This window comes from Penaeus vannamei, chromosome 1 (assembly GCF_042767895.1).
Source record: "Penaeus vannamei isolate JL-2024 chromosome 1, ASM4276789v1, whole genome shotgun sequence".
Classification (NCBI taxonomy): Eukaryota; Metazoa; Arthropoda; class Malacostraca; order Decapoda; family Penaeidae; genus Penaeus; species Penaeus vannamei.
The window spans coordinates 8,446,690-8,472,914 of NC_091549.1; the positions used below are offsets into that span (position 1 = coordinate 8,446,690).

The 26,225-nt window shown below is 37.4% G+C and overlaps 2 protein-coding genes across 6 annotated transcripts in view; one reads left to right on the top strand and one right to left on the bottom strand.

Moving 5' to 3' along the window:
• Positions 1-3,872, top strand: part of Ptr (patched domain-containing protein) — a 152,337-nt gene extending 148,465 nt beyond the window's left edge. For all 5 annotated transcript variants that reach the window (XM_070132515.1, XM_070132471.1, XM_070132417.1 and 2 more), the window contains 3 exons: positions 25-237; positions 468-680; positions 800-3,872. In XM_070132515.1, the coding sequence (XP_069988616.1) occupies positions 25-237; positions 468-680; positions 800-1,978 (1,605 nt within the window). In that variant the 3' untranslated portion in view covers positions 1,979-3,872. The remainder of the gene's footprint in view (positions 1-24; positions 238-467; positions 681-799) is intronic.
• A 1,991-nt stretch (positions 3,873-5,863) lies between these two features.
• The window catches only part of LOC113802616 (uncharacterized), a 22,179-nt gene continuing 1,817 nt past the window's right edge, over positions 5,864-26,225 (bottom strand). The window contains exons 2-20 of the mRNA XM_027353224.2: positions 23,007-23,178; positions 22,164-22,332; positions 21,682-21,899; positions 21,156-21,259; positions 19,501-19,668; positions 18,981-19,370; positions 18,516-18,691; positions 17,451-18,279; positions 16,118-16,211; positions 15,317-15,489; positions 15,016-15,144; positions 14,437-14,652; positions 14,046-14,161; positions 12,907-13,099; positions 12,360-12,589; positions 12,117-12,233; positions 9,937-10,082; positions 9,340-9,483; positions 5,864-8,970 (exon numbers count right to left, since the gene is read on the bottom strand). Coding sequence (XP_027209025.1) covers positions 8,816-8,970; positions 9,340-9,483; positions 9,937-10,082; positions 12,117-12,233; positions 12,360-12,589; positions 12,907-13,099; positions 14,046-14,161; positions 14,437-14,652; positions 15,016-15,144; positions 15,317-15,489; positions 16,118-16,211; positions 17,451-18,279; positions 18,516-18,691; positions 18,981-19,370; positions 19,501-19,668; positions 21,156-21,259; positions 21,682-21,899; positions 22,164-22,332; positions 23,007-23,178 — 3,939 coding nt within the window. The 3' untranslated portion in view covers positions 5,864-8,815. The remainder of the gene's footprint in view (positions 8,971-9,339; positions 9,484-9,936; positions 10,083-12,116; positions 12,234-12,359; positions 12,590-12,906; positions 13,100-14,045; positions 14,162-14,436; positions 14,653-15,015; positions 15,145-15,316; positions 15,490-16,117; positions 16,212-17,450; positions 18,280-18,515; positions 18,692-18,980; positions 19,371-19,500; positions 19,669-21,155; positions 21,260-21,681; positions 21,900-22,163; positions 22,333-23,006; positions 23,179-26,225) is intronic.

Genomic DNA, 26,225 nt, shown 5'->3' on the forward strand with positions numbered 1-26,225 from the left:
CTAACAAGGAATGATTCGTTCCAGGTTGTGATCACTGGCGACGTGAACTACAGTGACCCGATCGTCCAGGAACAGCTGATGGATCTGCACCAAGAGTTCGAGAACCTAACTTACGTGGCGGGAGCTCTGTACACCGAGTCCTGGCTCAGGGCCTGGCTCGGCTTCCTCGACAGGAATCAAGAATTCCTGGAACTGAATGTCACAACAGAAGAGGACTTCATTGCCAATCTTCGAGAGGTAAGTTTGTGTGTTTGTGCCTCTGTCCCTGCGTATTCTTTGCTCGGGCATTGGTTGGGAGAAACGTTTGGATCTAGAACCACATCACCTGGACGAGATATTAAATCAAGCTACATGTTCCTAATGTTTGGTTAACCGTTTTCACTAGATATTGAGTTGTCTCATATCCGTTACATAATATCACGACTTTACATATTTTATAATATACTTATTAACCACACCTCCAACAGATCTACTTATCGGGTCCAGCCAATGCCTTCGCGCAAGATGTGGCGTTCAACGAAGACTACACTCGGATCAAGGCTTCCAGGTTCATTATCCAGACGCACAAGATTTTAGATGCTAATGATGACAAGGACATGATGGAAAAGCTGCGACAGGTGGCCCGAGATTCGCAGTTCAACGTCACTGTGTTCAATCCCTTCTTCATCTATTTCGATCAAGTTAGTATTACTTGCCGTTGTTGATTTGCTAAGGTATTTTTAGTTTTGGATTTGAGGATGTATAGTGTATATGTTGATACGAGGAAATAGATCTAGCGAATGCCTTTTCATTTTTTCAGTACGTGTTAGTGAGGACGACGAGTATCCAGGCCATCTGTCTTGCTGCTGCCGTCATGATGGTGGTTTCGCTTATCTTCATCCCGAATCCCCTCTGCTCGCTGTGGGTCGCCTTCTCCATCGTCTCCATTGAGGTGGGCGTGGTGGGCTACATGACGCTGTGGGGCGTGAACCTCGACTCCATTTCCATGATCAACCTCATCATGTGCATCGGCTTTAGCGTGGACTTCTCGGCCCATATTTCCTACGCTTATCTGGCTGCCAAGGTCGACACGCCCGAGGAGAGGGTGCAGGAGTGCCTCTACGCTCTCGGCCTTCCTATCCTGCAGGGCGGCATGTCAACCATCCTGGGCATCACCACGCTCATCCTCGCTCCGTCGTACATCTTCATCACCTTCTTCAAGACGGTGTTCTTGGTCATCTTCTTCGGCGCCATGCACGGCATCTTCCTCCTGCCCGTGCTGCTCTCCTTGCTCGGCCCCGGCTCGTGCTCCAACCGCAAGAACAAGGAGATCACTCCTCCAATGAAGGGCAACGGCCATCCCTTCTTCATGCACGGCCAGGCCCTTCCCCCGCCCGGGTCGCACGACGCCAGCAGCCTGAAGATCCCGCGGCCACACAGCATGTCAGCCTCTCAGTCGGGGACTCCAGTGGCCCCGGTAGGCCTTGGTCGCTCCGGCGCCTTCCTGGCTCCCGCTACGCTTGCTTCCAACAAGGATGATGGCAACAGCCTGGAAAAGGACCTGGGACTAGGTACTTCCGGCGAGGAGTCGAGCGAGTCGAGCCTCAGCAAGGGCGCAGCCAACCGCCGCGGGGGCCCGGATATCATCCCTGGCAGCGGAGGACGCCGCGGACTGCCCATTCTAGAGGTTTACAGCAATAATGGATATATCAGCGATGACCTGGAAGCTGAGGAACGCCGCTCAGAAGAACGCCGCCTCGATCACTACGGCGAATGGGAAGACCCACGTCGCAGCTACCAGAACCACAGGCCTTCACCCGAGCGCTCGTCGTCCATCCATCGAAATGATTCCTCTGCACGTCCTGGGCAGCGCCAGGCTCGCCCGCGCTCCTCCGACACCCGGGAGCGAACTGAACTCAGGAGAGGTTCATCGGCAACAAGGTCATACGGAGCGCGTTCCTCTGCAGATCCCCGCGGAAGGCACCGCGATAACCATTAACGACGTCACGCCCAAGTGACCACGTGCCATGGCCAAGTGTACAGTGTACATAGTGTAGTATGAATGGACAGGCCCAGCGCAGCTAGTCACTGGGCGAACACCCCCAATCCCATCTCTTAGTTCTCCCCAAGGGTTGTGTTTGTCACCCCGCGGATTTGTGCCATTCCGCCCACATTTCGACCCTGCTGTGTTCTCATTCATCAACATCAGATATGTATGTTTGTCCTTGTCAAGGGGTGAAGCCCTTCCTTATATGAAAATAATTTCGTGTGTCTTGACAAACTGCACCGAATAGCGGGGTCGGTGGAAATAAATCATCTGTATTTATTTAAACGAACTTTATTTTGTGTTGCAAAGGTACATACATTGTGGACAAGTGGACAACGACGCTGAACTAGCGTTGCAAGGGATAGGGCAGACCACAGACACGCACAATCTGCCACGCTAACAGTGCGGTGGTGTTTACCGGCCGGTCCACGATGTAGCACATAGTGATTGGTAATGACAAATGCCAAAAGTTGCCAGAGCAGGTGTACTTAATCTGAGGAAATAAGTGAACAGTGATTCTCGAGAATAGTTTTTTTAGTGTGTATGTAACTGCTGAACAAGATAAATTAACATTTTGTACAAATTTTCATCGGATATATTCCCGTTTTTGGAAGTGTCAGGTTCACAGTGTTTCCCAGATTGCCAGTATCAGTGGCATGCTGGAGCTCATTATGGCTCAATAGTAATGTAATCGTTTTAAATATCATTTTAATGTAAACTGTATCAGTTACCACTTTGTCGACAAGTTTTTGAGTGAAAATACATTCCCAGACTTGATGAACTCCAAACGTCATATGATTGAAGTGTAGACTTTTACTATTATTCCATTTTATTTCATTAACTGCAATACTGATATTGTGTGATATAGGAATGAATCGTTATTTTATAATACTTTTATAATGAAAATTTGTTTTTAGAAATAAGGTTTGATAAGGTAGATGCTCGCAGGACGTTGTCCTGAGAGGTAAATGTATATAGTATAAATTTTATTTCAGTTTTCGTCCAAATTTAACAAATTCTGTTTTAGGTAAATCTCGCTCTCGCATTAGATTCACTTGGTTGGTTTTATCAGGAAAGTGGTTTGTTTTCCTGCATCAGAATGCCTTACCAAAAGGTTATACCAGTCGGGTCCAAACTCCTGCAGAGAAGTTGGATCCTTCGACTCGTCCAGTGTTTAAGGCATCCGATTAACCAAGTTGGATACCTTCTATCACATGGTACTTGATGCATGGAAACTAGCCCTTCGCATGTAGTTTTTACAGGGAGAATAGGGTCTCCTTAACAACTAGCTGAAAAAGGTAGTTGATTTGCTGAGACCAGAGAGCTGCTCGTGGCAGAGATGCTTCCCTGGCGGTTATTTTAAAACTGTCGAAATCCTGGTGGCCGACACGATGCATGTGCATAGCCTGTCTAAAAATGGTGAGCAGCATTGTCAAAAGTGGTAGTTTCTGTGCTGATAATTTATATGATGTATATATAAATGTTCACACATTAATTGCACTGTCCATATGCGCTGTAAATAGCATTGACAGACGACCGTGTTCATGTTTATTTTTCTTTAACCCTGTAGTGTTTCTGCACATAACAAAGCAGAGACTTGAGATTTCGAGAAAACGCCTTGCCTCGTGTATAACGATAAATCGATACTTGTTAATGCCTCGACCATTTAATATATGTATTTATAGGCGAAGTCATTGAAAATGGATAGACTTGAAAGATTAGTTGATTGCCGTAAGCATACGATGGAGTACTACAGAAGCGTCACCAGATTCAGTATTATTAAGCCCCTCTACATTTTACATGTGCAATGATAAAAAATGTCACTAATAAACCCAGGTTTCTTAATTATTTGTATTTCATTCCCTCATATTCACATGAAGAAAATATAATAATTTGGATACTATGTCGCGCACGTGTGCGTGTGCCCATTGGCGCAGTTGGATAAGTTGGATAAGGCTGTCTGCTGCTCTTCCTAGCACAGAGGGGGAGGTGGCGACCCATAACACCTGTAGGTCAAGGCTATGTGCCATTCTACATGTTCTTACAATATTATTATGAAGGTAAGCCTCTTGTACTCATTAGTACCGTAGTCTCGATTTATACAAAATTGGAAAAGCAATGTTAATTGGACTAGCGCATAACGAGCAGATCATCAGAAACTAAACCAAAAACTTAGAGCTGTTTTACGTGCAATAGCACATAAAAACATGTTTCATCTCACCTCCGCGTGGGATGAAAATAAGATAGACAATAATCATATGAAATTAAAGATGTAAGAAATATGGCTACATTATTTTTAATAGTATAAGGTTCTTTTCCGTCTTTATTCCATTTTCATATGAGTAGACGTTTAGATATCCAACCCATCTATAATGTCCTCATTTAATATTATAGCTCGATCTCATGATCCAGTATCCATAGTCCGCGGTTTTCTCTTTTCTTCACTAGAAAAGGTCTTCTCGCCCTCACTGATACATTTAATATCCGATTATTACTAACCCTAATATATTAGCTGCCAAGTAGTTGTTTAGCCAATTGCTGCATATTAATAGCAATCGTTAAAGGCTACAGCTAATATATAATTAAAATATGGATGACAAGGCCTTCAAAATTTGAAGTTAATATTTTCATACCTTACAGGGAGATTCTAATACGAATGAAAAACTGTACCTATAGCCGTATTATGTGCAGTGCTTTAATATGTAGTTTTTTCATTGAGGCACCTTTTTTTCTTTATAATCTTATCATATGTGCCACTGGCATTTATCACCAAAATTGCAATTATCGTTATTAATAAAGTTCAACAGGTTATCTGGGAACGAATTCAAAAGCAAAGCATTTCCATGAAAAATATGGATTTTCTCATGATTCATTGCAGTATGCCCCCTAAGCAAGTTTGATTTGATGATTCTCTTTGCATGAATACAAAATCATTTAAAACATTATTTACAATAGTATATTCTAGGTAAACCTCTGTTGACCAACTGTGTTTCATCGATCGAGTGGATGGTTATTCAAGTTCTAATATGAATACAAACTTGTATAGTTAATAAGCATTACATGCTACTCACAGTAAAGGTTACTGCTCACTTTATAATATGCATTGCTTATAGTAAAAGTATCATGTCATATCCTGAATAAATAGAAACTTGGTTTAAGGTACCTCATTGTCATTAATTTAAAAACTGTGCATTTTGCAATACAGCATCTGTTCCCACATGAAAGTAGCTCATTTTCTTCCAGAAATATCCTCGTGGATGTTCTGATTCCCACTGATGTTTATAATTGCAAATAAAGGCTCCATCTAATGCACTCTGTGCCTTTGTCTGATATTATTTTATCATATTTGGCCTTACTACAAATAACACCTTGGATGTAATTCCTTCTGGAAAACGAGGCTATTTGCATTTTCCCATTTCTTAATTTGCAGCATCAAATAATACTTACATATACAAAAAAGTAATTTGTCAACTATTCTTTCCTTGATAAATATAATTTCATACTGAACCAGGAAAACTGTCAATTCTTTACTATAGTTCAAATTATTATACATGAAGATCACATCTGACAAAGATTATATCAATATTTTATGAAATGCTGCAGGCAAACTTTTCTCCATCTCTAAAATGAACATTTAGCATATAGCATTAGAAGCAATACATGCATGTACTGTCTAGGAAGAAAAATCCAAAATTTTTCTAATCAAAAGCTGTGGCAAAGGTAAATTTGCTTAATTTTTTCCACCACAAATTCATTTTTTTTCTTCTTTGTCTAGATATCAACTAGATCTCTACAAATATGTAAAATAAACACACATTTAGGGAAAACCAAACTACCTTCTAGATATAAATGTGTATTTAAGGGAATGAGTCATTTACTTTCCCTCACATACTATAAGAAAATGCTGTGTAATAATTGGTAACTAGTCCAGTAAATAATTTTTGAACACAAACTTTATGCAGTTAAGTACAAAAGACTCGTACACTAACATCTACCCTGGAAATGTTTGCCATCAGCTGTTAAAACATAAAATATACATGGACTCGCAGTACAAGTGACATCTGTGTTTCATTTTTTTTTTTTCTTTTTTCTATCTCTGTTTTTAGCATTTTAGCCACTGACTGTCCGTCAGTGGAACACCATTTCCTGGCAAGTTTTTGAAACACCATGATACCAAGTGAGACGGAGAAAACATTTTGCTTTCTCACATATTGAAAGGATTATACAAGTCTTAAATAACAGACCCAACAGGTATATAAACTGAACACTCCATCAACACAATGCAAAATGTGAATTGGTATTGTAGTGAGGCACCTAGGCCTTGTCATACTTCATTCACTGATTATTGCTTTTAGTGTTGTGAAGGTTAGGAGATGCAATCAGGGACTGAGCAGAAGATAAAGCAGATTATTTCATCATGGGCAATATGGACTGCTCATATTACCCTTGAACTGAGAATGCAAATACAAGAAACCTAAACTTCAAAAGTACTTAATGGGTGGGTTATTCTCAAAACTGAAAAAAAGACAGAAAAACTGGAGAGTTCAGAAGACAAACGAAAAAATTACATACTAACTGTAATATGAAGCAAAAGTTAAAGGCAGTAACAGGAAAGTATCAAAGATGGAGGGAGACAGCAGACTGAACTGTAGGGGAAGAGGGGGGGGAGGGGCCAAAGTTCCCTGAGTTGTTCGTGCAACATATATTCAAGTGCACAAGAGAGGCTAAGGCCACGTCACCTTTACCAAAAATTCTACCAAGTAATCAGAGAGGTCCTTATATCACACACATTAGTGCTTTTTTCTCTAGAAGATATGAAAAACAGTCACACCTTAACCCAAGAAAGCAGATTCCTGCCTGGGTCTTCCTCTGAAGTTGAGATCACAATACAGCCCAGGTACTACTTCATAATGTATTTTGTTTTTTTTTTTTACTTAAGCTTATGGATTCTTTCTATCAAAGACATCACATTTATGACCAAAAGTTCCACCCAAATTTTGTCTGAATTTCTGATATATATAATACAAACAAGAGAAATCACAAATTTATTTCACTAAGTAATTCTTGACGAAGAAAAGATAAAACTATGGAAACGGTGGCAGGGATGTTAAAAGAAATCCATGATGACATATTGCAAAAAATAACAATCTCCATATTTACAGAAATCTCTTACACAGTTACTAATTAAGGTTAACACCACTCATTAACAAATAGCATATTTGTATTGCACAGTGATCAAGATCTTTATCACATTTATAATAATACAAAACTAAGCAAACTTTCACACCAGGAAAAGCACATCAAATACTTACATAAGTGTTCCACTAATAGCAAACCTCATGACCTTTCGTGTGAAAAGGCTTCTTGTAACCAACCAAAAAAATTCTATCCAACTGCACCACTCTCCACTAAGTCTTCATATAAAATATCACTTATGAAAATTAAAATCCAGAGCCTAGCTATTTCTTCATATTGAAAATGTATAAAAAGAAATCTATTTTGTATAAAGAAAGCTCAAAAGTGCAGCTGTTACAATTTTTTTTAAATATTCATTTTCAAAAAGGCTTGAATTTAATTTCTTCAAACATTGCCTTTACACAAAACCTTGTATCTTATTCCTTCAAAACAAAGGTAATTAGACATATTACACATACATGCACATACACACTAAAGTGTACACACACACACACACACACACACACACACATTTACAAGACCAACTGTAAGAGCAAATAACTTAGGAGATTATGAAGATGTAAGCACAATGAATATATTCCAACTGGAATCATAATCTTATTTCAAGGCTGGTCATCAGTTTGATGGTAGGTTCCCTGTGTATTGTAATTCCCACTTTATAATGGAAATCATAGCACAACAAAGTAGACTCAGGACGACAACTATCAGGGCTTGGGTGCCTTTATAAGGATATGTGCATCAATCTTACATCAGCATCATTTTGAAATCATACGACTTCCTGAATGTCAACTTGCCAAGTTAGTTTATTACTCAGTCAGTATCACAGAGGAGAAACAGACCTACTAATATACTGTGCATGAAAGTTGAGAGCAAATGCACCAATCAGTTTAGAGATTCTTATCACTGGCTAAAAGATCCACAGCTATTGTGATATATTAAAAGAAAAAAAAATTAAGAAAGAGGTCAATCTGAAGTACTTCCTGATAAACCATTTAATCCAAATCCAGATACAAAACATACGAAATGTGCATCTGATCTGAATACAATGCATTGATAATACCCATTTCATACAAACCAGTCACTTCAGCTTCTAGCAGACTTATGCCCCAAATGTCCACATCAACAAATCATTTATGTATGGTATGATACTGTGATGTAGAAAAAATGGTCACTACTTCCCAGGTTGTAGTGTGAATGTAATTACCTTGCGCAATCACATTTTCACACATGTAGTGACACATTCCCATACTTGTAAACAGGAGAGCATTCTGGAACTATCATGGTGTCCTCTCATTTTTACATTTAAGTCAATTTCGGAATGTTTTATCAGTAAATTATCCATACTGTCTACTGGCTCTTTGCCAGAAAGTAATGGGATTTCCCAAAGAATATTGGGTGGGGGAAAAAAATAAAGCTAAAATAGACAGAGGAAAAAGTGGGACAGCTGGAAGTTACTGACATGAATTTCGTCCAAATGAAATATTTTATTATTTCTACATTCTAATAGCAATATCCCTCAAGTTATAAAAAAAGATAACTATACAACAGAAAATAAATAATATTCTTTAAAAATTCAGCTCACAGATTAATATTCTAGTTACATTGAGGATCATACATGTCAACTTCAATTTTGTTGTTGGTACCACTGCTACACGCTGCCTCCTGGTCATCACAGTCAGCAACATTCTTGGGCACACCATTGTCTACGAAGGCAAATTTCTTGGGTAGGCTAAGGTCAAATTTTGTGCCTGAAAATTGAAATCACTTCAGTTGAATTTTATCTTGTAAAACTGATATTCTACTTCATTTGTTTGTGTATGGGTAATATGTTACTATAAAACTGTGTTAACACTACAAAGTTACATGTATATTCATGTTTATGTAACCTAGTAAACCACTTCAAAGTTCATTTTAGGGTCCCCATAGCCCACACTAAATTCTTAAATTTATTTTTAAAAGTATCTTAAATCTGTATCATACATTAATGTTGAAGAATGACCCTTATTTTCATATTCTGGGTTAAAGATATGTTCATGATAAAAGGTATTTGTCAGCATAAGGTCAATAAATTAACTCTCCCTAGATAAGAGTGACAAAATACAAGTTATTTAACTAACCTTGTCTATGATAGAAAAGAAGGTATGCAGTCGAGTACTCCTCCTCCCGAGGCTTCTGCCGTGTTACCGAGTCATCATTAAAGTAATGCCATTCTCCTGTTACCGGACTACGAGCAAAAGCTGTGTAGTGACCTGCTTGTGCAACTGCAATGCAAATATACAACATACATTGCACAACTTTCCACATCAGCATTGTACATCAAATTTTTAACAATTCACATACGGTTACTAAAGAATAAAATATGAAAGTAAAATCTTTGTTAGCCTGATGGATGTGGGTGACATCATTACATGCCATGTCCACTGTAATTTTAATTCACTAATTGCATTTACAAACAGATGCTTCACAAGTACTTCATCACTATGAAGTCAATTACTAGTCATACTTATCTCACCTATTTTTAGTTTTAATTGATTTCCAGAAAGATTCTTTCATATCATCCCTCTTCTAGATATATCTACACATGAATATTCACACTGAATATTATATTCTCTTTAGAAAACTATGATTCCAAATAAATACCTACACAGAGCTAGCTAGTAAGCTCAGATTTTTATTCTTTCTTTCTTTTTTTTTAAGATTAATATGCAACTTACCTCCCACATGGCAGACACAAGCATACAGATTGTACAGTTGGCTGGTGCTCGTTTCTCTGGACACAAAGTCAGAAACATCAAGCCCATCAAGCGGGAAGATGACTTTGTCATCTAACTTGGTGCTCATTGTACCATGGAACAGAAATCTGAATGTACAGCAGAGAAAAAATGTAATCAATAAATATACCCCAAAATAAGTAAAAAAAATATCTCAATAGCTTTTAAATTCTAAAAGAGGCATTTCAGCAACCTTGCCATCAAGCCCACTCACTTAAAGAGCATCATAAAATGGAGAGAAAAAGGGAAGGGGGACAGGGAGAGTGAGGGCGACATACAGGAGATGAACAGGAAAGAGGGAGAGAGTGTGAGAAATATAACATGTATCTAAATATGTATGAAATGAAAAACGACAGAAAAATATCAACCCCTTCAATCAAGGTGATGTGAACAACATGTCATGAAAAAATTTAGCTAGAGAGCTGGGTGACGTGAACATGCCACCATGGAACAAAACGGCCATGGGCCGGGTAAGCAAACTTGCTATAATGAGCAAAGGCCAGGGTGACGGAAAAGGCTTGCCATGAGAGCAAAAGCCTCTTAGGACTCATTTAGCATTTACAAAACGGCTTTTGCATTATTCCCATCTATACACAAGTGTGGAAATGCAATGTCCATAACCCTGACTGGAAGAGTGCTGGCTCCAGGGGGGATGCCATTTCCATGCTCAGTATTGTATTCCTGGATGCTTTGACCAGGGTGCAGGTTGTATAACAGAAAAAGTGAATATAAAAAAAAAATATATATATATATATGACAAATAACAAAATATGACTTTTTTTCTTGCCCCACTTTATTTACTATATAGAGAGATGATATGGAGTCTGTGCAAAGTAAACAGTCTATTACCATTTGGTTAAAGCAAATCAAAAGACATAAAAGGAAGATGGCAAAAAATAACTTTGCAAACAAAAGACACGAGTCTTATCACCGTATATGAGTGTTTGTGTGCGCCGGTCCTACACGCCACACACCTGGCAGAGCGGCCAATTTCATAAAGCCTGATGAATAATATTGTTGGAGGGGTCGAAGGTATATGTTATTTCATTATCACTGTCATTATTTAGTAAAGAGAAAGCCTTATATAAACCATGAGAATTGTTATTTCTAACCTACTATGTTTATTCACAGTGGCATTTTCACCATTAAGAGGCACTCATATAATTAGTTCAGAGGCACCACGGGATACTAGGAAATAGGGGAAAGGAGGGCTTTTTGGGTGTATATGCCAATTATTGTAATACTTCTACTTCTACACTTCTACACAATCTTCATTCACAAAAAGAAAAGAGGTCATACAACTGGTTCAAGGAGACAAGAGGGTTCTGACGACTGACTCATGAAGACAAAGAAGTGCAAGGGGGTAGGGAAAGGAAGTGGGTTTGGGGTAAATGTACGGAAGAAAATTGCTAAACAGTACCAGAACTATTTCCAAATATTCCCTTCCTTCCACCAACAGCAAAAAAAATAAATAAATAAAAATAAATAAAAAATAAATAAAAAATAAAAATTAATAATAATAATAATAATAATAATAAAAATAAATAAAATAGCCCACCCATTTTTGAGAGGCTTTACTATTGTGTATACACAGATCTATCTTCTTTTTTTTAAGCAAAAAGCCACAGTGGTGGATATTCAGACATCAGTTATTATCGAGTATAATGGATCAAAATTAAACTTCACATTAAGATATATATACATATTAATAACCATTAATCCCTCTTTTCTTTTTTAACATCTATCTTTGGAAAGATTCAAGGAATAGCATACAAGCTTAAGGACTAGACAACAACTCTTAACACATATTTTATATAATTTCATAGCCATTTACTTAAAGATACTCTGAGATATATTCTTTAAATCATAAAATCCTTTACCAAGGTACCAGTCCACAAAGACTTGATACATTTAAACTATCACAAAACTCTTTAATTTAAAAAAAGAAAAGAAAAAGTACTGTAACTGGCATGCCTGTAGGTATAGAAAATTTTGATTATTATGAACAAAAAAATGTTAAGAGAACTGATATGCAATACCATTACTTTCTGAAGTATATGGAAGTAAGAACATCCTTCAAATTTCTCCATGACTATCAGCTAACACTTGAATGATTTCCTCACCTTTCTAAGTGTATTATGAGGTAGGGAGGGTATCGCCACACAGATATTGTCTTTGTCGCCTGCTGCTTGCGCTCACACTTAGGACAAAACCATGAATCTGTTTCTTCAAGGGTTTCACTGTAAAAAAAAGTTATGTTAGATATCAGAGTAAAACAAAAAAAAATACTAATTATATTCATGAAACAAATTATCTTCTGACAATAATCACAACCAAACAATTACCAACAATAACCATTTTACTACCTTTGAGTAAATGCTCTTAGACAATCATATAAGGTTAATGGATCGTTCTGCCTCATATCATTCAAAGAGGGATGATCCGTGGTTGCCGCAAGAGCATGACACTGTTCTGGTGTGAGGCTTGTGAACCGTACACATAATGTGTCTCCTGCCTGCAGAACCACTTCTGGACCATCTAACACCTCACAACCACGGCAGTGTGATGAGAATAGGCACCGAGAGCAGTTGTAACCCTGGAATATTGATTATACTGAAAATCCTCTTCAAAGACATTAAACATTGCTGGAAAGTTCAGATTCCATCATAATATGAGTATAGATTTATTGAACACATAAGCATCTTATAAATTTTCCAATTCAGAAATATTAGACATTGTAGCTCAACATACTAAATATAAATAAAATACTTTAAAATAATGCAGAAATACCAAAAATAAACTATTTCTGGAAAAGAAATAAGAAGTATATGTACACCCACTTAACAAAAAGTAAACTGTGGGCTAACTGGTAATTTCTATGGGACACCTATTTATATTCACATTACCACTTACCCGCCCATCAACAAACAACAAGGAATACTGCGTTCCAGCTGGTATTCTGGGTGCTAAAGTACGCGTTAGAGTAGCAGGGCGCAACCGAGAAGGCAAGGCAAGTAAACTCGGATGACCCAACAACTGCATGCACCGCTTGTTATTGTTGTCACTCTCCTGGTCCATCCGAAAAACTAAGGGTACCCGTAATAATCTGGAAAGCAATAAAGACACTGCTACCAAATGTACATTACATCCAGTAACTATCCTATCTATCAAGAATATTTGATATTGTAATATTGCTAGATGGAATAGTACATCACAGAATTAGTGCATTAATAACAATAATTCCTATTTGCAGTAAAATAACTGAATAAAACCAACTGGAAAGGCACTCAACTCAATTGCTATACCAAAGCAAAACTTCAATATCATGAATCAACTATAAAAAAACATTTTTCTTTCCATAAAAGTCCTCCATCTCTGACTGAATGGAAGGAAGTAGCCAATAACAGTAAAATAAAATCATTACTTTAACTGATATTATCAATAGAAACATGTGTTAAAACATCATCTAGATAATTTGATGACAAAGTATACCATAGAGAAACTTTTTGCTATAGTATGCCTCCACTTTTTACAAGTGGATCTTGGACTACCTATAACTTGTTTTGATATCCACACAAAAAATAAACACCATAACTAATTCACTTTGAATACTTACTAAACCATACACAATTTTCCAGAAAAATTAGGCTTGAAAGAGATTCTTAGCCTACATTTTTAGCCAAAGCATTCTGGGCCAAACAAGCAAAAAACTGTGCCTAGAATAAATACTTGCCACCTAAGATTTGGGCACAGTTCATCATGGCAAAAATAAATGCCATTCAATGGGTTAACCCTTAATGAACACACTGTCTTACAATCTGAAGAATATATCAAACAGTGGAGCACTAAATAATCACTCATATAATCCATTTCAAAATACACAAGACTATAAATACGCATTTTTGGAATCAATAGAAAAAATACATAATGTGCAACAATAATCTACCACCTTCTACTGGGCATATTGCTCCAGTGAGCCTTGTACATTCACCTGCGTGCTTCAATACAAGGGGTAAGAACTTAATAAACATCACAACACATAGTTCAGTTACCTAGCCTTTGGTTTTTCCATCTTTCTCTTCTCCACAGGTATGAGATCAGAAGGAGATAAGGATGTCTGACATACAGGACAAGGCAGACTCTCTCCACCATGATGTTTACATGACATCTGCAATTTCCAAAAAAATCTTTAAAATATATCTTACTCTATACTTTCCAGTGTATGAAGATAAATATTAAGCTAAGTGTCAGAAACAAAATGAATGAATGTCTATTTTTTGATAAAACCTAACTTTCCTCTCATTCAGTTTGAATCATCTTGGTTATCTGTATCTTTAGCAGAGAACCAGTCATATTTTGGTATCCAAATTCACTCAATTATCATTTCAAGGATTTACTTACACTATCTAAATATACTTCTTTAACAATAATTCACTGCTTTACCTCAATGCAACCGTCACACAGCAAACAATCCTCGCAAGTGTGATGAGTTCTGAGTTCTGTCTGACACATCTCCTCAAGGCAAATGTTGCACGGCCGCCAAAGATTGCTTCCGCTTCCACTGGCACCTCCACTGGCACCTCCACTGGCTCCATTAGTACCCGTACTGCCACTGGAGCATCCCTGACTCTCCGATTCCTTCTCTGCATCACCGTTATCCTGTAGTGACATTTCATGTGAGACACTGTTGAACAAATTTTGGCACAAACACTGTAATTCTATTTCTTTCAAATTAATTTCTGGAGGCACATCCCTTGACATTCTGTTTGCAGCACCTCTTACTACATTACCCATCAAACAATAACATTAAACTTTGCAAATTTTCTTGTTAGTCTTCTAGCAAAGGGGCTCTTCATCAATAATTTTTCTTTTCTTTTTTTTTCAAGTCAAATTAAATCCAAAGCTTCCAATAAAATTGACAGGATATGACAGAAATTCATATGTTACCCATAAAATAAAATACAGTGTGTTCCATCAAAATAAATATACAAATATATAAGTAAATAATATATAGAATTTAACCTCAGATTTTGCATCTTCAGCAGATTGCATTTCTTCTTCCTCATCTGCACTGGGGGGAGGCGGTGCTAATAGGAAGCCATAAATACTTCGTAGGTTGTAATTCAAGAATTTGGTCATGTAACTGTCCTCCTATATAAAAAACAAATTGCATATTATTAAAATTACTTAAAACCACAGGATATGTTGATTAAGCAGTAAGTATGTCAATCACAAAAGCTAACAATATTCAATGTAAGAATTAATTTCAGTAATGCTCAACCTAGCTTCACCTTTCTACACTGCAAATTCAATGAGCACTTACCACAATCCGAGCAATATGATTGTCAAATACCTCCGCAGTAACAAGGTTTTCTGCAGTGTTCAAGCCAACCATCTTACACAAGGCTGCCTTAAGGTCACTGACATAAGACACCTTGCAGAGGGTGATAAGGTAACGAGTCGGAATGCTACCTTCATATGGTTCGTATGTCACAGCTGGAATTCATAAGGAAAGACAATGAACTAAGTTACTCAATTTATAATTTTTGGAAAGAAAGATTCAAACTTACTGTTGAAGGTATGATATATATTTAAGAAAAAAATCATATTCCAATTGAATAACCAAAATTCTGATCAAATGGATACATAAATTACCCACAGCACTGTATTTTATGTGAATGTTTCACTTAAATTACCTACTTCAAGACAAATTGAAGAAACAAAGGGGGAAAAAAAAAAAAAATCATGAAAACATTACACATAATCCTTTTGACAATTTTGTGCATCAATGGACATTCTAAATATGCTTTAAAAAAGACTCGCACAATACAGTTTTTACCAAACTACCTACCATCAATTAAATAATTCAGTTACATTTAAATACATATCTTATCACAACACCAGTAATGAGAACATGATTTAGTATAATACATCTTACTACAGTCACCAACTTTTACATACAGAAAATATAAATAACATACACAAAATTCATGTTGCACACAAATATCCAAACAAAAGAATACAGATTTGAATTTCATCTTTCTATAAATATTAAGACATGAATCAATCACATCTAAGAAGAACTGCAAATTGCAAACTATTATTCTAATGAAACAATACTTACAAATCTGGATCTGATTAGCATATGGTAGAGGCACAGAGAGGGTTCCAAAAGGGTCATATTTCACTGATGTATGCCCACACACAGAACATACCAGCTAGAAGAAAGTAGGTTTTAAATAGTAATTATTTTGATTATCAATAACAACTACATTATAAGCTTTTCTGACCATTAGGTAGTAAAAATTTAATCTTAGTACTACATACCAAATTTGTTATTTTGCCACATGAAGAGGGAAAACATGTTTGCAGAGTTTGCTCTAAATTTATTATCATAAACAAAAGAGAAAATACAAAGCCTATTTCTTCTAATCTTAGGTCCATAACAAAGAATTCTGTATTTATGATATAATAAAAGAAAATTATGCACTAAAATCATGACTACATTGAAGATTTTAAGAAAAATATCAAAATATCCATCAAAACTGCTGCCATAAAAAATGGCTAAGCCAATATAACACTTACCAAGTCAGTGCAGAAACATAATAGACAGATCAACTACTCAATAATGAAAAAAGATCATGGCTGAAATGGCACTTCATCTCATAAAACAATGAGGAATATTATCTGCAAGTCCTAATTCTAACCCATTAGCAACAGGAGACTAAATTCACATCATAACAATGATCACTGATGATGGATAACCAATGATGACATCCCACACAAATTACTGCAAGGTGTGGAGTGACACACACTAAAGAATGCCCATCTACAAATTTACAAAAAAAAATACTCAGCCTTATTTATCACAGGTTTATTAGTAAGCAGAGCTGTAAGTTATAAAATATAAGATGCAAGTCAGAGTATACAAGTGGATCCATATTTACAAGGTGTAAAAAAATTAACAGCAGATTAGGTGACCAACTACTCATAACTACACAGGGAAACAGTGCCATTCATAAATATTACCAATAAATTCTACTTCCCATAACTTACAAGCCATACCAAAGAAATAGTAATACATGCACTCTCTTCTTGGCTAAACATAAGTTTAAACATACTGATGGTGTGAACTCCATCACAAACCATTAATCCTGAACTTAAATCAAGCAATGATATTAAAAATATAATAAAAGAAACACTTTCTTTCCAAGTAAAGGTGTAAACAGATTAAATATTAAACAAAACTGATTTAATATTGAAGAGTTATGCCTTTCCATAATACTAATAAATCCAATACGCAATTGGCCCACTTTGAGACATCTCTATCATTTACACTTACTTGATTCACTTATGTCAACACTTCAATGTGGGGAATTTCTTTGCTGTGAATGTATTATGAGAATCTACACTGTACTTTCTTCACACTAATATTGCAAAAACACTGTAATACATACCGAGCTCTTAAATTGTCCATAGAAGGTGTCCACCACAGCACTCTTTGCATCACCCACAAAAGATCGCCAAGTCAAGTCTGCCTGACGCTGTTCGTGTGAAGAAATTGAAGGTGCTGGGGCTACCTGAGTGTCAACACCAGAGGTAGAGGCTGAACTATCAACACTTTGCTCAGCCGATGAAACTTGATATCTCTCCAACTCGTACTGAATATTCTTTTCATCTAGACGCATACGTTTATTGATTGCAAGCTCTTGCCCATCTTCTAGATCATCGTCATATTCTCCTTCTACATCCATTGGTTGGTACCCTCTTTTATCGTGCAGAAGGTTTACTTCTTTCACCCTTTTTACTCCAGACTTGTTCAAATTATCCAAGCTATTTTTCAATCTGGACTTATCATATTTGGCATATTTCTCCGAGTCAAATAAAAGTTCATTATTTGCAGGGTTATCCTTCACCAATACATTAACATTTGATGTTTTAGTCTCTTTCATGATGTCCTCTAGTTTGACCAGAGATAGATGTGACTCAGGTGGAGATCCAAGGTTGTTCCGTTCATTTTCCTCTAGCCTGGATGCTTCCGAACACTGGTTCTTCTCCATACCTTGAGAATCATTGAGTTGGTTCTTCTCCAAGGCAGAAGAGCTATCACAGTGCAGTGTTTGGAGGCGATGGGCTGGCACCAGATTATGAGCAGTGCTACTATCACAGTCAGAACTATCACACACATCTGTCGCACCCAGCTGATTGTAACGCCTCACACTGCTGCTTCCACCAACTTCTGCTGGGTCAGACATATCAGAGGCAACGCTCTCTGCATCATGACAACTGGAAGAGAATAATTACCATTCTAATAACCCTTTCTTTCCTTTCTTTATCCTAAAAAAATTATTCTAAGCAAAATGGAATTGATACTTTTTTTTTATCATTCTCATAAGTATAACCCTTCATCTAAATAGCTTACAATCAGTCAGTACATAGTCATTTCTTGTCAAATATATCAACACAGATAAGAAAACACATTCTTATTTATTTTGATATGAAAAAAATGTAACTTGCATTACCTTGTGGTACCAGCAAGGGACAAGTCATCACAGGATGCATTCATGCGTGAAGGAATTAAAGCACGGACTTCTTCAGGTATAGGTTGTAGTCTCAGGTTAACAAGGTGTGCATCCACTGAACTGCTGGATACACTACTCTTTGGAGAGGCAGCACCACTGTCTAAGCCTACTGCTTCCTGAAAAGGTTAATGCAGTTGTATATAATCATAAAAAAAATATTTGCACCATCTTAACCTGATGTGACAATTAAAACAAAAATTAATTCGAAAGGAAATGAAGGTAACCAAGTAACAGATCATTTCTAAAATTTCTGCTGCATAAATGGTTTGCAGTCATTAACAGAAACAAGTAAAGCCTATTAAATCACTGCACTTATCCTAGAACTAAATACTTGTAAACAAAAGCCTAGAATGACAAAGTCCTCCTCAAAAGGTGTTAGGGTACAAATAGCAGCCATCATCTTACCTCTTGGGGATCACTACGGAGCTCCAGAGGCTGTTTGAGTGAATGAAGTGACTGAGGTGATGTTGGACAGTGCGGGGACTGTGGTGAAGTTGGACAATGAGGTGACTGAGGAGAGGAGGGGGAGGAGTATGAATGGCTACCCCTGCTTCCACTTGGTCGGTTACTACTACTGGTACTACTACTGCTGCTTCTGCTGTTGCTGTTGCTGTTACTGCTGCTACTACTGCTACTGCTGCTGGCCATCCCACTGTTATCAATATTGGCCAGTTGTCCCTTTGCTTCATTTTTCTCCTCATCCTCAATTTCAGTACCACCTCCTCCATCATCGGTTACACACATCTGTTTCCGTAAAGCTTCCAGGAGGAGAGTGACAAACTCTTGACAATCATGCTGTGAAGAAAAAAGGAAAATTACTCTATGTTTTCCAAAAAACACAGACGTTAAAAACAGTATGAGAATAAGTAAATCAAAAATCTTTACTACTTTTCCTTTCATAAAATTTGTATGCGCAATACTTTACCTGTCTGTAATCACGGAAATCTCTCCACTGCTGTCCAAATGCATCTTTAAAGTCTGCAGGTCTGAGCGAGGAGTATTTACCACACCAGATCTTATTTGTCAACTGTGAGAACTGACCAGCTAAAGAGTCCTTTGTATTTAGGTTATCATGGTGGTGTCTGAAGAAGTACTGAAATGCACAGAGTAAGAAACTTGCATTAACTTTTAAATACAAACCAGATTTTTTGCATATAATACAACCAAACCAAATCATTTAAATCTGCCTTTGTTATTTCCATTCTCAATTATCAATTTCAAAGAACTATCTAGGTTATTAATAGCAGATATCATTCCCTTTCTGTATCCTAGATATTTGTAATCTTTTATACTTTTTTTCTTCTTTTACTTACTCATCTTCAGTTAATGCCACACAAAGACAGGTAAAGATTTCCTCTTAACTGTATCTACTCCCCAGAAAGACGAAGCAAGCCGAACTAAACCATTGCTTGCTTGTGTTTCTCATAAAAAATGTGCCTGCCTCCCTGAACCCATCGGACAATGACGGTATGATTACATACCTTATCCATTATAATTTTAGTTTATTAAATGTGTTTATACAGATATGGCTCAACAAATGCTTAGTCACCAAGGAGTCAATTAATATCCCTATGTATCTCTTACTTGAACAAGGGTTTACTTATTGACTCCTTGGCAGCATTACCTTCATGACTAAAAAATAATATCAAAAGCAAAGAAAAATTTCCAAATTTCAGATCACTTTCTCGCTATTGATTTTTTTAACCCATTAACACCGGTATATTTTGAAGCCGAAAATAAAAGATTCCGGGCGGCTACAAAATCGGCAGGTAGGGCTGCCCCAGACTCTGCCCACCCGCCGCGGCCTGCTACTGCTTCAGAGTGCGAGCCCCGATACAGCGTCACACTGGCAGGACGCCCGGCAATGTTTATTTTTTCAAGTGTCGTTAGTGGGTTAAGCAAATTAGTAGCCCTATGTGATTGACTTAATTTCTGTATTTGTTCAATTCCAGAGATTTTTTCCTTTTTCTTTATTTTTCTAATACTATTAACCCACTGGATCAAAGTGGCCATTACATCATGAAAATATTTGAATAGGTGAGGAGAATATACCATCATGAAAAAAACTTTTGCAAAAAGATTAAACTCGGTGGGCATTTAGGAAAGGGCTCTTGCATTATTTCTACCAATAAACAAGGTTAGAATGCATTATCTGCACGCTGTGACTGGAACAGCACCACATCCAGGGAGGACACTCTTTCCATATGACAATTACACACCTTGAAAAATTGCAAAAGAGCAAAACATTTTTGCAAAAAAAGAGATAAAAAAGTATAGACATTGGAAAATAGAAAAAGAGCAAATAATCCATATGCAGGAAAAGAGATAATAACATTGCAATGGCGAGGCCAGAAGTCTTGATACAGCACATGGGGGATCATGTGGCTGGCCTTATATGCCGCACACCCAAGAAATTCAAATAAATGGATAGGCAGGTTATATTAGTATGACAAATAATAAGACTCCTTGGTGACTATTTGTGGGACCATCTATGTGTAAACAATCAATAAACTAAACTTATAATGAACATGGGCTGTATTTCATGCCATGTTCATTAACCAATGGTTTACAAAAACTTACCTGAGCAATGGGAGGAGTGTTCACCAGGCACTGTATCCCTGCCGCCATAAAACATGTATTTCCTAAATTACGCAGTCCACATATTCCTCCCACCGCATTCTCATCTAGAAAAAAATATATATATGAGGATGTGCCTGCATATTATTATTTCTATTATTTCCTCTTATTTTCCATAGTTCAAAGGTAATCTATCAATTTATCCACCTTTAGATCAACAAAGGATAATTGTAATATATAGATTTACGTAACAAAGAACATTTTTCGTCTCACAGAGCTGATAACATTCCTTTTTAGCTTTAATGAATGGCAACAAAATCTAGTTTCTCTTTTTTCATAAATTATAAATATAAATACTATTGTAATAATGTAACAACATTGAAATACATAATATAAACAACCCTTTTCATATAAAACAAAAAATTTACCTACAGACAACTAAACCAACAAACAAACACAGACATGTACAGATTTACACTTGACCATTAATACACAGGAACATACAAAACAACACTGTAAATATTATTACCAGCAACATCACCATATGCTACTGATGATGACTCATGTACAGGACTGTTGAAGGGCCCAGGCAGCTGAGGACCATACACTGGTCCAACCCCAAAGTCACCTGGCTCTAGGCCCGGCATTTCCCCTAGCCCTGTAGAATCAGCAGTATCAGGAAGGTCACTATTGAGGATAGAGTAACCTAGCCCTGGATGCGAGTTCCCATAGTGACTGCCACCGGTGCTGTTGAGAGAGAATATATTATAACCAAATGTTACCAAGTTCAACAACAGTGTATTTTGGTTTGATAAAGCAAAAAATAGAATATATCATCTGGGGTATCTCTAAAATCTAGTAGGAAATTACCTAACAAATTAAGTAGTTATGTTTTCAGCATCACCTAAAGGACAAAATTCATTCCTCACTGGATTCAGAAGAAATATCCCTAAAATATGAAAAGTAAATAAAATCAAATAAAGCAATCACTCAATGAATTTAGTTAAATACCTTATCCACGTAGAGGTTATACCCGATACTTCCAGGTCATCAACATGGTCGGGAGGCTGAGTTTCTATGCTAGGTGGACCACCATCTTCCTCATCATCTAACCCTCCACCCATTGGTGAATCCCGGTCTAAGTCAAGACTATTAACTGGTGAAGATACAATCCCCTCATCTGCAAATGGAAAAGAGTAACTTTGAAGAAGAAAATTAAAAACACCAGTAAGTAAATAGTGTGAAGAAAGGGATACTCTCTTCTTCTACAATTAATAAATAAGAAAATAAAAGTACTTTTACCATCTCAAACCTTGACTATACCCTAAACCTCTGAGGCCTATTTAACATAACTGTGGTATCACCATACACCAACAATGAAAAATTAATGGATAGTTTCCCTACAAGTTTTTTGTTAGAGTGTATTCAGCAGCAACAAATAAATATGGAACTGTCTGTCATGTTTCTTTTTGCCACAACCACCTCTTTTTGACGTGACTGAAACATGGTTTAAAAAGTAATTCTAGCCTAAGTCCCATCCTTTCTCTTCCCCATTCCTCCATTAACCCTTTGCAAAACAAAAATTATAATTTCATCATCTTTTCTTTCATTTTTTCTAATTTACAGGCACTACCTGTAATAACTTTTTTAGCTTTAGTGCTCAACTTTACATTTGCATTTGATCTATAATAATGAAGTTATACATTTCTTGGTTTGGGAAATGAATAAAATTTGCCTAGTGAAACTGAAAACTTTCAGTTGGAGACAAGTTGGAGGAAGTATGGTATAAAAGACTAAGCTAACAAATTCATAACTTCAAGTGTTATAAAACAAATTACAGAACATATAACTTACCAGGGGCATCACTACTACTTGGGGCAAGAGGATCATCTAGTGCATCACCAGATGCCTGCAGCTGGTCACCAGATGAAGGCTCCTGTGCCATGGGATCATCCTCTACTATACCCTCCCCAGGTCCTGGGCTGGTCAACAGCCAATGGTGTGTTCGATCTTCACCCGACGACATCTAGAACAAAACATGTTTACATTTATTTCAAGTTTAAAAAATCTTATAATGAATATCAATTTCAAATTTGTCTCCTTCTACATCTGTCATCTGAAAAAAATATAATGAGTATTCCTTAAATACAGTATCTAGCTAAATTGGAAAATCAGCTTATCTTTCAACTATTCAAAAATACTCTGATCATAATATAATTCATCAAATGGAAAATCAGCAAAGTAACAAAGCCCACATCAAGTAGAATACAAGAATAACAATAATGTCTCCTATAACAACTCAAATCATTTAGTAAGCCGTTCAAAGCATCTATCTGACCTCCTCATATTGTTTCATCAAGTGGTCAGATAACAGACAGTGATATGATTCCCAAGTGACTTACACAGCAGTCAGACATCTGTTAGTTACTTAAGCTGCAAATATTCTGCGCAAATTGCCATCAGTAACTCTCACTCCAGTAGAGGTTACTTTTACAGCCAACCAGACTCAACAAACCAAACTAATCTAGCCGAGCAAGAGGATGGCAAATTAATGATCTGAGGATATTAACACATCATTCCAACCTCTGGTAAGAATATAACTTTATCTTCCAAAAAGTAAATTACTTACTAACACACAAACAAATACCCAAGCACATTTCAAACAGTTTGTACTTTGTTGTTGTACTACATTTAGTTCCTGCCCCACATGAGTTTCCCCAAAAATATACTGCCACAGAAACTATAATGGAATATCAGACAGCATGGAGTATTGTGACTATGGTCCAGGTCAACAAAACATCATCATTGACTCTGTCATCAGAGTAAATAAATTATATCAGGGAGAGGATGAGTGTGGGGTTCTGGAGAATGAAAACAGATACCTACAAAATCTTTACAATGAAGAGTAACAAAACAGTTTCCTGGGCTGTACATGTCATCCAGACACAGTGGAGTACCTGTAACAAATAATCTGGAAAGGCCACGCATGATAATGTAGGCACTGCCTACAAAAATATGCAGAAATCAGAGATAACGAACTTTGGCAAGGTGCCAAAATATAATAGGCCATATCTCTGGTCTTTGTTTACTTTACCTTCGCTACATTATGGGGATATCAATTTTAATGCAATTCAAATGCAGTTTGTTGCTTTCACTACAGCCTCTGAGCCCTGAGGCTGTATAAATAGGTGATATTTCAATTTTGACCTTAATCGAAAAAATAAATTTTTTAATCCTGAAAAAGCAAAACCAAATATAGTACACCATGTCAACCAGTCCCCCACCGAAAAAAAAAAGGAAATTCAAAAATCGGCTATTTACACGGCCTTAGGCTAGGATAGATCTAACACATGAATTTTTTGTGTATTATTCAGGAAAAAACTGTGATCCCCATTACGTAACGAAGAAGAGAAGAAAAAAAGGCATTTTTTTTTTCTTTTTGAGGGGCGTCCCCCCCCTTATGGGGGTGCGAGGCCAAAGTTATATATGAGACGTAGTGCAATTCTATGCTCTATATTATGCAAAAAGAATCAATGAGTTATCTTCAACTTATTTTTCAAAATTATGAAATGAATAGGGAAAGGTGGTCATTTACCGGGACAGTCCCCTTAAATCTTTACCATATAAATGAAGCCGCTACTATCGGAGACAAACTCCATTTTTCGGTCCACAACAGCCATGACATGTACGTACATGCTACCTGGCGGCTAGTGGTTAAATGCAGTCATTGGCAGTTGGATGGGGGTTTCTGGTGTAGCTCCCAGTAGGACAATATAGCGACTGGGAGGGGATTCAGAGGCAGAGCCCCTGGTTGGGCAATACATTGACCAAGAGGGGTGCAGGGGCAAAGCCTTTAACCCCTACAATCCAGATGACATTACAGTCCCGTCAAGGAAAAATCTGGGTCGAGGGTAACGCGATGTGAACATGCCATCATCAAGCAAGATGGCCACAGGCTGAATGACACGAACTTGGCATCATGAGCGAAAGTCAGGGTGACAGAAAGGACTCGCCTGAAGTGCACATTTTGACTCATTAGAATGAGGAATAAATTTTGTAACCACGGAGTTGGGTACACTGTCTCTGGTGGGCGTACATGTAATGCAAAGAACTGCCGTCATCCTTCTGTGAATATGCATGGGTTGGTGGTGGTAGTAAGGTGAATTCAGCAGTATAGTGAGGTATTTTCATTATATTATATCATTGTTAATTTTTGCTGCAGTTTCCCTGGTACCTTTCATGCCTACCCCTGCTATTGGGGCCAAGAATGTGGGGGTCTGGGGGGGTACCTGGCATAATTCCTACATACATGTGTACTAAAGGATGAGAGGAATACATTAATACCAAAATCGTTGTGATTGTTATTTGATAGTATTGTGAAAAATTACCAAAATAGCAAATAACATATCATCTAGATGGATAATATGGTGTCTGATCAAGAAAAATTTTAATACCATGTTGCTCTAAGAAAATGTTAAAACAGAAAAACAAGTCAGAAGAAAAAGAGATGGCAAGAAGTCTTGATACCAGTTTAGCAGCACAATCCCATAACCTGCCACTCCACATAATTGCCAGGTTGTGTCACACAGGTTCACAGCCTTGTCCTCGCATCTCACCATCAGCTGCTTCTAGATGACTCAAGCCACAACCTAATTGGAAGACACAGACACCCTATGGCTTGCTCATTGGACCACAGGCTCCCCTCATCTCCCACATAGCTAGCACAGCTTAACAGTACTTAAGCTCCAGTGTCCAGGCCGAGATCAGCGTCCCTCGATACTCCAACTGAATACAACAGCATCAGCAGCAATACAAGGACTGCCCAGTCCTTTACTGACAGGGAGCCTTCCCAGCTCTCCTATTGATCTTCATTCACCTTCAGCACCCAGCCATACCTGTGGGAACTCACAATCACTCCCAAAAGAGATAACAGACACCAGTCAAATGGCAACAAATGCAAACCATCTGCCAAACCAGGCATAAGTGTTCGTATATACCATGCCTATAAGCCACACACCTAACCTAACTGATGCCCAGATACTGGTCCACATACGTGTTCCAAGTCTCTCAGAT